Source organism: Ambystoma mexicanum, chromosome 8 (assembly GCF_040938575.1).
Source record: "Ambystoma mexicanum isolate Mex_15411 chromosome 8, UKY_AmexF1_1, whole genome shotgun sequence".
In the NCBI taxonomy this organism is placed as follows: Eukaryota; Metazoa; Chordata; class Amphibia; order Caudata; family Ambystomatidae; genus Ambystoma; species Ambystoma mexicanum.
In genome coordinates this window covers 1,484,954,130-1,484,968,738 of record NC_090929.1, presented here as the reverse complement: position 1 = coordinate 1,484,968,738, position 14,609 = coordinate 1,484,954,130, and the positions used below count along the sequence as shown (strand labels likewise).

The 14,609-nt window shown below is 44.7% G+C and overlaps 1 protein-coding gene across 1 annotated transcript in view; it reads left to right on the top strand.

Moving 5' to 3' along the window:
* TWNK (twinkle mtDNA helicase) overlaps positions 1 to 14,609 on the top strand; it is a 68,878-nt gene that overhangs the window by 43,004 nt on the left and 11,265 nt on the right. Inside the window, exons 3-4 of the mRNA XM_069611663.1 lie at positions 425 to 532; positions 921 to 1,062. Coding sequence (XP_069467764.1) covers positions 425 to 532; positions 921 to 1,062 — 250 coding nt within the window. The remainder of the gene's footprint in view (positions 1 to 424; positions 533 to 920; positions 1,063 to 14,609) is intronic.

Genomic DNA, 14,609 nt, shown 5'->3' with positions numbered 1-14,609 from the left:
GCAAGTGGGGTGTGGGCTGGCATGTGATGGGCAGGCTTATTTGGGAGACACTTCAAGCAGTAAACATTTAGAAATATTTCAAAGTAAGAACAAGGATAAAGAAGTTTTACAAAAGCTTAAGAACTCATTATAAAACATCCATAAACCGGATTGTAGAACTACATTTCAAAAGTAAAATATATATTATTTTACTTTTGAAATGTATTTCTACACTTTGTGATGACTGAACATTTTAAAAAGAAAAAGAAATCTCAGATTCGCTTCAACCTCTAGAAACCGGCTGTTTATTTTGTTCTTTTTGTGTGTGGTTGGTTGTTTTCATGATCTGTAGCCTATTCTGGATTTATTTTTAGATCTGGGGGGTGATGTTTCTTATCTGAACTCCCGGTGAGTCTAATCAGAAATCTCTTCTTTGTTATTGCAGGGCAGTCATGGATACCATGAACCATGCCGTCTATATGTATGACATCACTCATGTGGTCATTGATAACCTGCAGTTCATGATGGGGCAGGAGCAGCTTTCCACTGACAAGTAAATATAGCTAACATTTAACATTTTCATTGTACGTTTAGATGAGCTTGGAACCTGTTTATGGATTGGCATGTGGTCGTCTGTTAAGGATTGGCAGCTATCCAATAGATCTGCAAGGCACTCCTTTTCCTACATTGTTGTCCTTACTTCAGTGCGTGATCCCCACTTTTCTGGCCCATTCTTCAGGTATAAGGAGTGGTAGACAGGTGCAGTCTCTATCATGCAGATGTCCATAGATGATGATTTCAAAGGGTTACTGTGGTGGTTTCTTATGTTCTTTACTCAAATTTTTAACCCAATGTGATTATTCTTTTTTCTCCAAAATTGCTTTAGTTTGTATTTAAAATGAAGTTAACCTGACTAACCACAGTTGCCTATTGGATTACAGACTTGCTGTGCAAGATTACATTGTTGGAGCCTTTAGGAAGTTTGCTACGGACAGCAATTGTCATGTGACCCTGGTAATCCATCCTAGGAAGGAGGAAGATGACAAGGATCTCCAAACAGCATCAATATTTGGATCTGCAAAAGTAAGAATCTTTGAAATGAATGTCTTCAAAACTTTCATGCAGACCAGATCTGCTTGCTTGTGCCAATAAGTAACTTAATATTGGCTGTCTCCTCTCTGCACAGTGGTGAATTCAAGTCGGGGGGAGTGCACAGATCTTTGGGATATAACTGCACCTTTTCTATTTAGCAAATGGAGGAGTTTGTTAACTTGTGCCATTTTAAGATACCTAAACATCTGGGAACCCTGTCGTGGTCTTCCTTAAGGCAAATGCGTGCTGACCCACATCTGTGTAGTTTAACACAGATGGGAACTAATCTGCCAAATATAACATTTACTAGATATAGACCGTGGGTCTAGATATAGACCGTGGGTCTAGATATAGACCGTGGGTTAAATGGCACTCCAGAAAATCAACATAACAGGAATCCAAATTCCATTAGTTTTGTGATCCACATAAACTTGATTTTCTTTTTTGAAGTAACTATGTGCATGTGGGTTTAGCGCTTGGTTCTACCCAAAAGCCTGCTATGAGACTATCACTGTATAACCCTGCTATCATATTATGATGGGTATGATTATGTGAGTCTTCAGATAGTCACGGTTGTGCAGGTTTGCCAACCCAAATCCACAACCTAATTGCATTCTATTACCTACCATCAAACAGTTAGAATGTGCATTGGGGTTGGCCAAAGCCTGTACGATTTTGGTCTTTGTCCTGGTCCCTGTCTCGTAATGGCAGTGAGACCATAGAAATAGAGCTTTTTTTATTAGCTGAGGTGTGCATCAGACTGAAGACTTGCACAAGCGTACCCATCATTGTGAAGGGAAATAACTTGCACAACCTTCTACGTAGATCTAAGAACTGTGTAAAGAACTATGTAAAGGTCACAGATTAGAAATGGGCTTCAGTAGGTCACCTGAGTCTTCTGGCCTTTGGGGTACCAGTGACTTGGTCAAAGCCGTTATATATTGATCAACAATAAGCAAAAGGTATTATATGTGACCTTAATTACTTTACATTTGAAGACCTGGGTATGTGGTGGTGGGTGCCAGAAGTGGCTCCCCTTCCTAGTTTGTGTATGACATTGGGGTGTGGCTTCAGACATAAGTCTGGGGCTGGTGCTGAGATTGATTGTATTGTGCTGTATGGGCAGTAGACCAGCGGTATCTCAACTTGAATCCTGGATCCTGGGGCGAGACGGAAACGCCCCAGATGGCATCACGTAGTTCCATCTCATGCTCGCCCATGTGGATCTTCGCAGTGGTGATTGCTGAGATTACTATTTCGAAGCCCCACTTGCTATTGTGCTGGTTAAGGTAAGCGGGTGGCTTAAGCCATCTTTAAGCCACTGTGTATGGCCCATGCGACCAAGCACTGTCTAATTAGGTATTGCCGGTTTTGTGGAGGTGACCGAACGGGGTGGAACACTGCAAATGCCCTTGCAATACCCTTTAGTTCGAATTTATGCTTTAGCTCAAGCCCCCTCACCCATGTGCCAGCTTTATTTTTTCTTCAGGCACTAGTTGCCCTTTATTGACTATCATTAAACCATGCCATCTAGACTATCAAATGGTCATGGTTGATATTACATATTACAGGAGCTTCCTGAGGTTGGGAGTAGCACTTCCGGGCTGAGGAATGTCAGTGTAACTTTGGGGACAAGGCACAAGCTGGATAAGTGCTATGGTGAGCAAGGATCTCTCCTCTGTCACCAGTAAAAAGATTTATATTTTATTATATTTACACCGAAATATACAATTGGCTTAATATGTATATTTGTAAAGGGAGCTCTGCTGGCACCAGCCGAGCTGTCTTCCATCAACTGTCGTCTCACTTCAGTCTCGGGAGGATAGCTCAGCTGCAACGTTCTTGCACCGGAACCAAGACACGGAGCACCACAGGTTCGATCCCCGGGTCCGTGCTTAGTAACCTCTGGGTATTAAGTGCGTTATAAATAACCTATCATAGTTCTGCATGTTCCAGCCTTGTGAGCCCTGCCCACAAGTCTGCAGTATCGTCTCACGAGGAAGCCGACCCGACACATCCCCTCTTCTTCACAGAGACTCTCCAGCAGGGACTCAAACGAAATATGGCTTATTGAACATGGTCTCTGAGGTAAGCAGGTCTGCGGCAGTTCCTTCCACTCCTGGAACTAGTCGAGTTCATACTTACAACACCCTGTGAAGAAGGGACATAAGATCCACGTCCCCCTCTTCCACGGGACGACCCTCCATCTGAAGTGCTTGGCAAGGAACCTAAACGAGAACTGTTGTAACCAGAACAGTCTGAACGTCCTCTCTTCTCAATCCTGACTCTTTACAAATTCAACACCCCGTTGACCTCAGTCTTGACAAACAACCTAAACGCCTCCTTCACTCTAACAGGATCTGACCACTTACACGCACCTACCTGAAGAGCCAGGGGCAGCTTGATTCTCAGTGTCCCGATACACGGCGACACCCTCTCTCTCACTCTGCTCCGATTATGCAGCTCCTTGCCTTTCGCTCCCATTTTCCCTACCTGCTTCCCTGTGGGCGCTTTGAAACACAATTTCTTGATATATAAGTGCCTTACAATTGCACAATAAATAAATAAACTCTTCCTTGCCAGCATCATTCCATATGAATCTGCCTTCGCTCTTGAGTAGCTCCCTCATATTAACAGTGTGAGAGTGTAGCAAAATTGTTAGAAATTTCAAATAATATTCAGTCATACCCAAGAATGTTCATAGCGGATCTCGGCTGGTCGGTGCAGACATCCCTGGAATAGCGTCCGCTAGATTCTTCTTAAGTCAAATGCCTTTGATATAACATGCCCAAGGTATTCAATCTCACTCATGTTAATTTTGCACTTTTCTCTATTGAGGGTCATTCCAGCTTTTTTGTAGTTGCTTAAACACACCCTGAAGTCTCTCATTGTGTGTTGCCCTATTGTCTGAGTAAACCAGAATGTCATCCTGGAAGAAGAGCACTCCCGGATCTCCATCAAAATATTCGATGCATCATTTTCTGGAAAACTGAAGCTGCAGAGATGAGTCATAAAAGGCATCTGCTTATACTGAAATAGACCCTCTGATGTTATGAACACAGTCAAATGTCTGGACCTCTTATGTTTTTTCAGAAAAAATCTGCTGGTCCTATAGTTGAGAGGATCTCTTGGATGTTGGGCAGCAGATGTCTTTCTGGTACAGTACATTTGTCCAGTTCTCTCATGTCTGCACACATGTGTACCTCCCCAGAACCTTTCCTCACTACCACCAAAGGAGAGACCCAATCCGAGGCATCAATGCTCTCAATTATATCCTCTTCAACCAACTTCAATTCAACTTTGACTTCATCTCTCGTTTAGAGGGGAATGTTCCACATTCGTTGTGCTATCTTGCGTCTGAACTGTTGAACAAACCCCTGTAAACATCCAACTTTGTCCTGGAATATTTCTTGGTTCCTACTGGTGAACCTCCCACTGATAGGACTGCACCCTCTTCATAAGGACCAAGTTTGACCAATAGCTTCTTTTTGTGTGTCCAGCTAAATAGTGGCGTAGCTCTCTTCCTCGAGACAAGCATTTCTAGAGGTGTTTCTTCCTTTGAAACTTAGGGTCGCACTGACCAATCAACCAAGTCTATGATCGCTCCCCCATATTCTTTTGGGCACATGTCAACTTCATTGAGGTACTCGGGTCCCATGCCCTCACAGATTTTCTTTCGGCATCAGCGTATACTTGGCACCCTAGTCAATCATCACCGATCTCTTCGTCTTCATCCATTATTAAATGAGCACCCTCATCCTGCTCACCCTCCAGCACCTTAACACATTGTTCAATGTGTTCTACCTCTTTCGCAATGTGTAAGACAGTATCAAGGGGTGGGTCATCCTTAGACCAAAGTTTCTCTCTAACTTTGCTACTACTCCACTAAAATAATTTGGCCTCTTAACCTCTCATCCAACTGTTGGTTAAATGTACAAGTCCTAGCCATTTTCCTTCGCCCGTTATATATTGTTCTATGCTCTCTCCCTCTTCCTGAGTGAGTTTCCCAAACCTATAGCGTTCTAAGAAGGTACTTAACTTTTTTTCATAGTGCTTTTCCATTTTCTTGATGGATTTTTCATATTCATTCAGGTCTGTGCTTTCTCCTGCTTAGAGATCTGTCAAATCCTCAACTTTTTCCTGCCCTGTTGAGTCTAGGCAATGCAACAGGAGAGATTTCCTCCTCTCCACACTATAATTTGCACAACACACCACATTAGCGTAATGTTTGAAAGATTTTATCCACCTTTTCCATGGCACAGCGGGTTCTCCAGGTAAAAAGAAAGGAGGTGTTGGAACACTGCGGAGAGCCATGTCTCTTGCGCTCCTCAAAAACAACGTAGTTGCTGGCTCAGGGCTGGTTGTGAGTGATATTTTATTTTGTGTGGCTTCTTAACTCTTTGACTCAACTGTGCTTGCTGAATAGGTTGAGTTAGTGGCAAGAAAATATAAAATTCACAAGGAAACAATTTTGTTAGTTGCTTGCACTCCTTGAATATGACTAGGTACTGGGACGGAGAAGATCAGTGTGGATGCAGCTTGGTTAATCAGTAAGTCCTTTCCTTTAACCTTCCTCCAATGTGAGCCTTGGCTTGGAGATGTGCACATGTGGTTCCACTCCCACTGATTCAGGCGCGTAAAGTGGAAGACAGTGTTCACTGGGAGAGCCAGAGGCGGCTTCCGTTGCTTTGGGCCGCAACAAAAGAAAATGGACACATGTGCAGCGCTGCTCACACAACGGCCCCAACGATATGCATACCCTTCCTCGCGCCGCTGGCGCACTCACCATTTCTGGGAACTGAAGTGTGCCCCGCTTGTGGGCGCCTTACGCCCGGTGTTCTCCAGGCCGAAATGGAGCTGAATCTTCTCAAGCAACAACTCGCATGGATGGAATCGGGGGGGTGGGGGTGAGCTGCAATTGCTGGCAGTGTCGGGGCTCCCAGCAGCAGGTCGCAAGTCACCAGTATGTAATGACTGCTGGGACGTGTGTGTGTGTGTGTGTGTGTGTTTGAGGCTTGTGGAATCTGCTTAGATCACATGCAATGCATAGACTGACATCTAGTTGTCCCTTAGATTGCTTTTTTCCACCATCATAGTCAGACGCATATCGCAGAGTTCCTTCTTGGCTGACGCCATTATTTAGAAAAAGTTTAATTCTAGTAGTTCTTTCTGTCCTTTCGATATCCGTTCACCGCAAGATCTTCCGCGACGGCTTCAAGGACGAATTTTCAATCATCAGCGACAGCAACCATGTCTCGACGATCCTTTGTCTACTGCCTATGAAGGCCCGCCTGGCCTCGGTCCTGCAAAGTAGGGATATTGGGGGCAGGGGGCGGTTCATATTCTAGTCTCGTTAAGAGAATGTATATTCCCTATTCCTCCCAACTATTTCACCAGGCTGCCACCCCCATACATCGTGGGAAACACACCTTTTAAATTTTGGCCTTCGGGGAATAGGAACTTTCCCTGGAAAGACTCACATTGGGTGTGCAATCTTTGTCTCCCCAGGGATCACCCCGAGGGACAGCGCATGTCTTGTACACTGTTCAAGCCTAAAACACTAAAGGACCGCAAGACCAAACGCTGGGCCCACTACGCCATGCAGGCTAAGGCTGCCATGCACGTCGAGGGAGCCTCCAGCGACGGCAGCATCGACGCTTTAAGCGAGAGGATGAGGGCGATCTGGGTCCATCGGATTCCCGGGTGCAAGCCCCCGATCCCACCAGGCAGGCTGGCGGTTCTGATACAGGGATGATACCCGGCAGCTCAAGCACTACCAAGTCTCATCACACTAAGCCCATCTTCCACAGCCGAAGGTCGACCACACCGCTGACCGATGGGCCACATGTGTCGTCGTAGGGGAGGTCCGAACTTTCCCTGTCCTCTGGCCGTCACGATCACCACACGACAGGCCCCCAAAACAGGCGGTAAAGTCAGTTTCCGACAATACGTCTAAACCTACAAAGTCCTCAGCGGCTGACGACCGAGCATCGGACGATGCGTCGACGGCCTCCAAAAAAGGCACAAAGAGCTTGAAAATGAGTGAGTTAACAAAAAACACGTTCCCGAAAACCGTTAAAGGCCGTCCGTCGAAAGACCACAAATCCTCCATGTACTAGATGGGAAAAGTCCAAACTACTAGAAGCAGGGATTCCACTACCTCAGACAGCACTCTTTTAGGGGCTATGCACCATAAGAGAACCCCTGTCCCAGTGCCCCCATTTACACCTGCTACTCCCTCTGTAGTACCAAGCTCCTCACAGTGGACCACAGAGCAATTTGATAAAGTTATGAGGAGGATGTCCTCTTTTATTAATTTCGTTGATGACCACCCCGAGGTCCTCCAAAATCTTGAGGGAACCCCACAGAGCGGGGCAACAGTTACTCAGCCCGCCACCAAAGATCCTGCCAAGACACCATGCAGGCTACCACCTCGCATGCTACCACCTCGCATCAGGACCTAGGGCAAGATACTTATTACCATACCAGGCAAGGCTCACAAGACCCTTGCACAGACCCAGAGGACGTTCCGGGAGATATCCTCTTTATCTGGGATACAATCGAACTAAGTTTGCTCGTCATTACACACAAATACCTCTTACTGAGTGCCCCACGCTACCATAGCTTATCCAGACCAACGAGAAACCCTTACTGTACCAACTAAACATTCCCAAATTCAATCTGAAAACAGCAGGGGGAACTAGCTTCCCAGTGCTAGCAGCAAAATGCTGGAACGCACTTCCCATGATAATCAAGGCTGAAGTATCATTCTGGTCATTCAGAGCCAAGGTGAAAATGTGGCTCACTTCTCAGTAATAACATGATACTCGCATACAGCTACTGCCCAATATGTAACCCGGCCAGTCTGTAACCGTGTCGTGGACCACTTTGTAACCTGGTCCTCATGCTATCTGCTGTATTATACTCTAATGCACTTCGCATGTGCAACCTTCTGTAACCTATGTTGCTCCACAAGTCTATGGGCCCAGTTACCCTAGGGTTTGGCTGCGCTATACAAATAAAGACATGGTGGACTTGGACCAATATTATGACGACGACAATGAGGACGTATACGTCATCCAGTCCCCAGATCACTCCAACCCAACGCTGGCTGACTCCCCGATAGACCACCAGTTACAATATAATTACCTGCTCCTAAAGGCCGCAGAGCACTTCAAAATAAACACACGAGAAGCCCAAGTCAACAATGACTTTGTGGAGGACATCCTTGGGGATAAAAAAATCAGCACCCCAATTTATCCCCCTGTTTCAATCGGTACAGAGACGCATCCAACCCTCTCTGCTCACACCCAATTTAACATGGGCAGTCAGCCCACGCATTGAAAAGATCTTCAGACCAGCCCCATCGGGCCCCTGATACATCAGAGGGCAGTTAAAGCCTGACTCTTTAGTAGTTACTAATACAAAAAAAGGGTGGGAACCTCTCTAGCCTCTGCCTATGCCTCTCGTGACGAGGAGAGTAAAAAAAATCAACACCCTGGGCAGGAAGGTAGCTTCCTCAGCAGCCTACCAAACGAGGATTGCTAATAACACTACGTTATTAGCCAGTTATAATTGTCACAAGTGGGATGAAATCACTCAACAGATGGACTCAGCCCCAGAGCCGCTCAAAAGACAGCTCTCACTCACCATCGCAGAGGGGAGACAAATGTCCACTGAATCCTGAAAAACAACTTGGACGCAGCGGACACTGCAGGGAGAATCGTGGCAGAATGCACACTGATCAAATGCTACGCATGGCTACGCCAATCAGGCTTCAAACTAGAAACCCAGGCAACCCTCCTAAACAAGCCCATTGAACCCAACGCTTTGTTTGGCAATGTGGTGGAGGATGCTCTCAAGAGCGCCAAAGAGGAATATGACAACCTCAAATCCCTAGGCAGCTTACCAACTAACCCTTTGAGCAAAGAGGAGGCTCTAACTCTCAACGTTTCAGAGGACAAAACTCCCAACAGGCCTCAGATTTTAATCAAGGTGGCCAAGATTTGTCTGGGGTTCGTCACAAGGGCAGACCTCACAACAGGGTTTACAAAGAGGCCAATGAAGGTCTCAAAGTAGGGGCAGATCCTCCTCCTCAAGAGGGGGCTCTACACCCCCCCGTTAAGCAATGACCACCCGCTACAGGTTCCCTCCCATGCAAAACCAGTAGGAAGTTGTATTTCACACTTTACCCACGCAAGGGAGGGGATCACTTCGGACAAGTGAGTACTTTCCACCGTGGCAGGAGGATACTGCATAGAACTGATCCAAATGCCAATCAACCACCCGCCAAGACAAAGGCAGTCTTCACAGGAAGAACAACGTATCCTGTTGGAAGAGGTGAAGGCACTGCTTCTAATAGATGCCATAGAAATCGTCTCGGCAAACAAGGTAAACAAGGGTATTTATTCAATGTAGTTCCTTGTGCCAAAAAAAGACCTAACAATGCTCCCTGTCCTAGACCTGCGCCCTGCAAACACCTATGTGAAGCCCCAAAAATTATGCATGACAACGCTACATGAGGTAATCCCACTGCTAAAGCTGGGCTACATGGCAACTTTGGATTTTCAATGTTCCCAACACACAGAAGATTTTTGCGTTTCAAAATAGCGAACCAGCACTACCAATTCAAGGTGCTACCCTTCAGCATAGCCTCCGCTCCAAGGGTATTCACCAAGGTACTAGCGGTAGTGGCAGCGCATCTACGCAGGGAATTGATCCCATTGTACCCTTATCTGGACGATTGGCTGATAACAGGGGAATCCCCTCAAATTTGCAAGCAGAACACCCAGAGAATTGGGATTCTCAATCAACAAAAAAAAAATCAAGTCCTGTTCCAAGGAAGACCAAACAGTTCTTGGGGGCTGTCATAAAAACAGAAGGTCTACTCTTCCCGTCAATGAAAGAGTACTTCTGCAAATACCTCAGTATCTGGCCAGTCGCCAAATGCACATGCTTCCAATACAAGAATGGTTAGCGAAACAGTGGTCTCAGACAAATGGTCAGTGGGATGATCTAGTGGTGGTTTCGCGAACCCTAGTTCAAGAGCTACGCTGGTGGACAAAGGAAAACCTTTTCACAACCCAACGGTGCAAGCAGTTGTCCCAACAGATGAGTCACTCGCCGGGTGGGGAGTACATTACCTTCTCCACACAGCACATGGCCTGTGGGCACAAATCACAGCCCAAAATCACATAAACCTTTTGGAACTACTGGCAGTGCTCAAAGCTCTGCAAGCTTTCTAAGTGCACCTAGGTCAGTCAGTACAAGTCCTCCCGGACAGCACCGCTTCCATGTTTTACATAAACAAGCAGGGGGGCACACACTCTCCAGGTTTTTCCAGGCTAGCACAAAACATTTGCAAGTGGGCACTCAAGCAGGGCATGTTCCTAACATAGCAACACGTTCCACGGGAACTTAATACCGATTCATTAAGCAGAGATCCTCTACCCGAAGAGCACGAGTGTCAACTCGACAAAGATATCCTAGACAATATCTTCTCCCTATGGGCCACAAGCCAAAGCACCCAAACCCCAGACTTCAGATCCAGGTTTCCCCAAGATGGGTCCAAAGGGATTGCTCTGTGGATGAACTGGTCAGGGACATGTGCCTACGCTTTTCCCCCAACCCCGCTACTGCGCAGGTTGGTGAACAAGTGACACTAATCCTAGTTGCTCCTATGTGGGCGAGACAACCTTGGTTTCCACATCTGCACAAACTGGTGATGTGCGATCTAATCAAACTCCTGTGCACCAACAGCATGCTCACACAGCACGGGGGAACAACGTTCCACCCACAACCTCGGTCTATGAACTTGGCAGCTTAGCTTCTGAAGTCATAGTTTGGACATTTAAAACTACCTCAAAGGTGTATGGACATCCTCAAAGAGGTACGCAAACCAAACACCAGACACTGTTATTTCAACAAATGGAAAAGATATGTAATATGATGCCAGTCAAAGAGTATAAACCTGATAGAATGTACGCCACCACATATTCTCCACTACATGCTCCACTTACTAGACTCCGACCTAGTATTTAGCTCCATTAAGGTTCCCCTGCCAGCATTGTTCGAGTTTAATGAAAAGTGAATACATTGGACATCCCAACACAGGCAATAATATACCTTTACATGATTACGCAACCTGTGACAGTAAAAACATTTATGCCTTATGCTGCCCTTGTGGTAAATACTATGTAGGAAAAACTACTCAGAGAGCTAAAGAAAGATGGATAAAATACAAGTGCAACGTAAAAACTGCCAATACCAAATCACTGGTGTATAGGCACTTTAGGGACAATAGACATACCATACTTCTTAGAGGTAATGCACCCTCTAACAAGGGGTGGGGATCGGTCAAAAACACTTGCGATAGACTGCATGGCCACATTGGGGATGAATGAAGAATTTTACCTTGGCCCTTTCCAATAATAGATTGGAACTAATTTAGTCATGCTCCTCTATACTTGGTGTGTATTTCATATTTCAAATTACAATACTAATGACTAATACTAGAAGAATGTGAACCTGTGGGAGGCAGCACCCTATCCTGAGGATTTAATGTCTATCCTACATCTTAGAGATACACACCAACTACCTTCCCTTAGAGAGGAGGATGTATGTATTCACTTAGAAGAAACGTATTGTAGCATTTTGTGTATAGATGACCTAGATCCTTAGAATGTGAACTCATCTGAGACAGTAGACCTATAATTCACATTATATTCCTCAGTTATTAGCATTATGTACTTTGATGACCCGAACACCAGACTTTACAAAACAGGCCCAAATCAAGACATGTAGCATGAACTTCAGTAATTTACCTTCTATTCAGCCGAGACCCAGTTTGGTCTCTTACCTCACTGCCCACATTAGGCACACCAGTCCCCAGACTTTAGTCTATTAGGTTGGAGTCAGATTCTGGACATTATCAAGAGACAGCCTACACATGAGGATTACACTCTATTCATCCCCACTTTTTACTTTGTTTATCCAAATGCCATTTCTAGACAGAGCGTTCGACACATTACCGAGCGATTGCGATTATTTACATTCATGACGCATTCATGATGTCAGGCACGTTAATACACGTTGATGTCACAGCAAGACGTTACTACAACAAGCGGCCATAACCGGCATCCTGTACCGGCTTTTCGAGTCTATTCAGAAGGTGCTTCAGCTCTTAGTAAGTATCTTACCAACCTTAGGGATTTCTAAGAAGACAGGGTATTCTACCCGATGGGGGCTCTTTGCCTGAAATTGTACATATTATTTTATCTACAAATCCCCAGTAAGGACTTTTACCAACATGTGGATACTGATTTGTTTTAACGTACATCCTGCACCCTATAACACTAGGCTGAAGGGTAAGTTATATTCTCAAAATGTTGCAAATTCACCTTTTCTCATTTTTGTGAAGCAACAGAGAACAGATCTCCTTTAGTCTTTTACTCTAGATACACTGAATCTGCATGGAATTTGAGATTGGACACCTATAGACCACCTTGGATCCTACTCGAGGTTAGCAAACTTGGTTTTAGTGCTGAATAGCATGGATGATTGTTGTTTAAACAGTGGAATCATGATATACACAGAATTGAGCTAACCACGGCCACATGGGACCGCGAAACAGACAGATGAATGATCATTTAATAATGAAATCTATTATATTGTACAGCTCTCAAATAAATCCATCTACTGACCACAGTTGGTCGTTAACAAAATCATGTCGGCATTTCGCAGATATCTACTTTCAATGAGAAAGAGCCAAAGTGGCACCTAGTTCAACTATTTGGAAAATTGTTTTTGTGTTAAGTTCAACGTACTGCAAACTACACATCTAAAATGGATGGATGACATCACTATGATGGCTTGATTTTAGGTCTTTATGACGTGAATATTTACCAATCGACTCTTAATCAGAAATTAGGGTTGATCATTATTTGTAAATGTTACTAAGTGTGAATATTTTTGAATTTTGTTGTACATTAGAAGCAAATGACAAAAATTTCATTTGATGTTTTTTTGTAGAAATGATTTGAATTACGCCCCTGATGAAGAGAATTAATATCTTGAAACGCGTTGGGCCATAAGAATAAAATGTTTTTTGTACTAGACGCCAAACTGTGGTCTGGAATATATTGTGTAAAACTATTTTCCAAATTAACAATGTCACAAAACTAATATTAAGATAAAACTATTGCCCATACAATTGGGATACTTTCTTCTAAACAGTTTGGCTAACTATTAGAGCCTAAGATAGTGTGCAGGGGACGGGAGTTCCCTAATTAGGCAATTTATTTCATTTGTAGCAGTTGTGCTACCCATATGCCAGGGCTGACATTTTCTCCTCTGCACCTAGAATAAGATTATCTAGTCTTTGAAATATTACACAAATATCGCTTGTTTACTTTATCAAACAGGAGTGCCGAGTATAAGAATTCTGAGCTATTATCTGCATACACCGCTTATGGAAGGAGATTGGGAGCCCCAATAAACAGACTCCAGCCTCCCATCGCAAACCCACCTTCAGGGTGGGACCGAAACTTGGTTCTTGCAAAACTCATGGGGCCCCCCTTTTAGCATATGCATAAATCCAGCCTTAAACACCTTGCATATAAAACAGCTTTTCTGGTGGCCATCGCCTCCATAAGAAGAGTCAGCGAACTACTATCTTTGTCATTGCAAGACCCTTTCTTTGTTAGCCACAAAGACAAGTTGGTACTAGAACACACCCTAGGTTTTCCCCTAAATTCATATCAAAGTTCCATGTCAACCAGTCCATTGAACTACCAGCTTTCTTTCAAAACCCTTTAAGCTCAGCTGAGAAAAAAAACTCCATACACTAGATGTAAGGAGGGCGGTCCTTTACTATGTAAACAAGCTAATACTGCTACGGAAAACAGACCAACTTTTTGTCTCCATAGCACCTGGCAGGGAAGGTGATCGCGTCTCAGAAAACACCATCTCCAAATGGATACTGAAATGCATACAGCTCTGTTACTCTCTTTCAAATAAAACTCTGCCTTTCACACCAAGAGCTCACTCTACCCCGGGGTACAGGAGCTATCTTGGCCTTTATTGCAAACGTCCCTCTAGACACCATTTGCAAAGCAGCTACATGGAGCTCCATTCATACCTTTACTCCGCACTACTGTAATGACACACATGCCAAAGCAGAGTCACAGGTGGGACAAGCAGTGCTAAAACATCTATTTGCCGGTGTACCTTCTCACATTCCACCACCTTCTCCAGACACTGCTCGCTAATCTACGCCTAGCATGTAATCTAAGCAGTTTCCACAAACCTCAGAAGGGATACATTACTCACCGTAATCGTATTTCTGATGCTTGTATCTGCTTAGATTCACACGCACACACCCTTCCTCCGCTGTGAAGTAGAAGGTGCATAGATGCTTTCTCTGGCTTAATCTGCAATCACCTGCTTTACACACCTGTACTCACGCTGCACTTCAGGCACCCTATGTCGGAAACAAAACAATCTGAGGGACCTCGACACGTAAAGGACCATGTGTACAG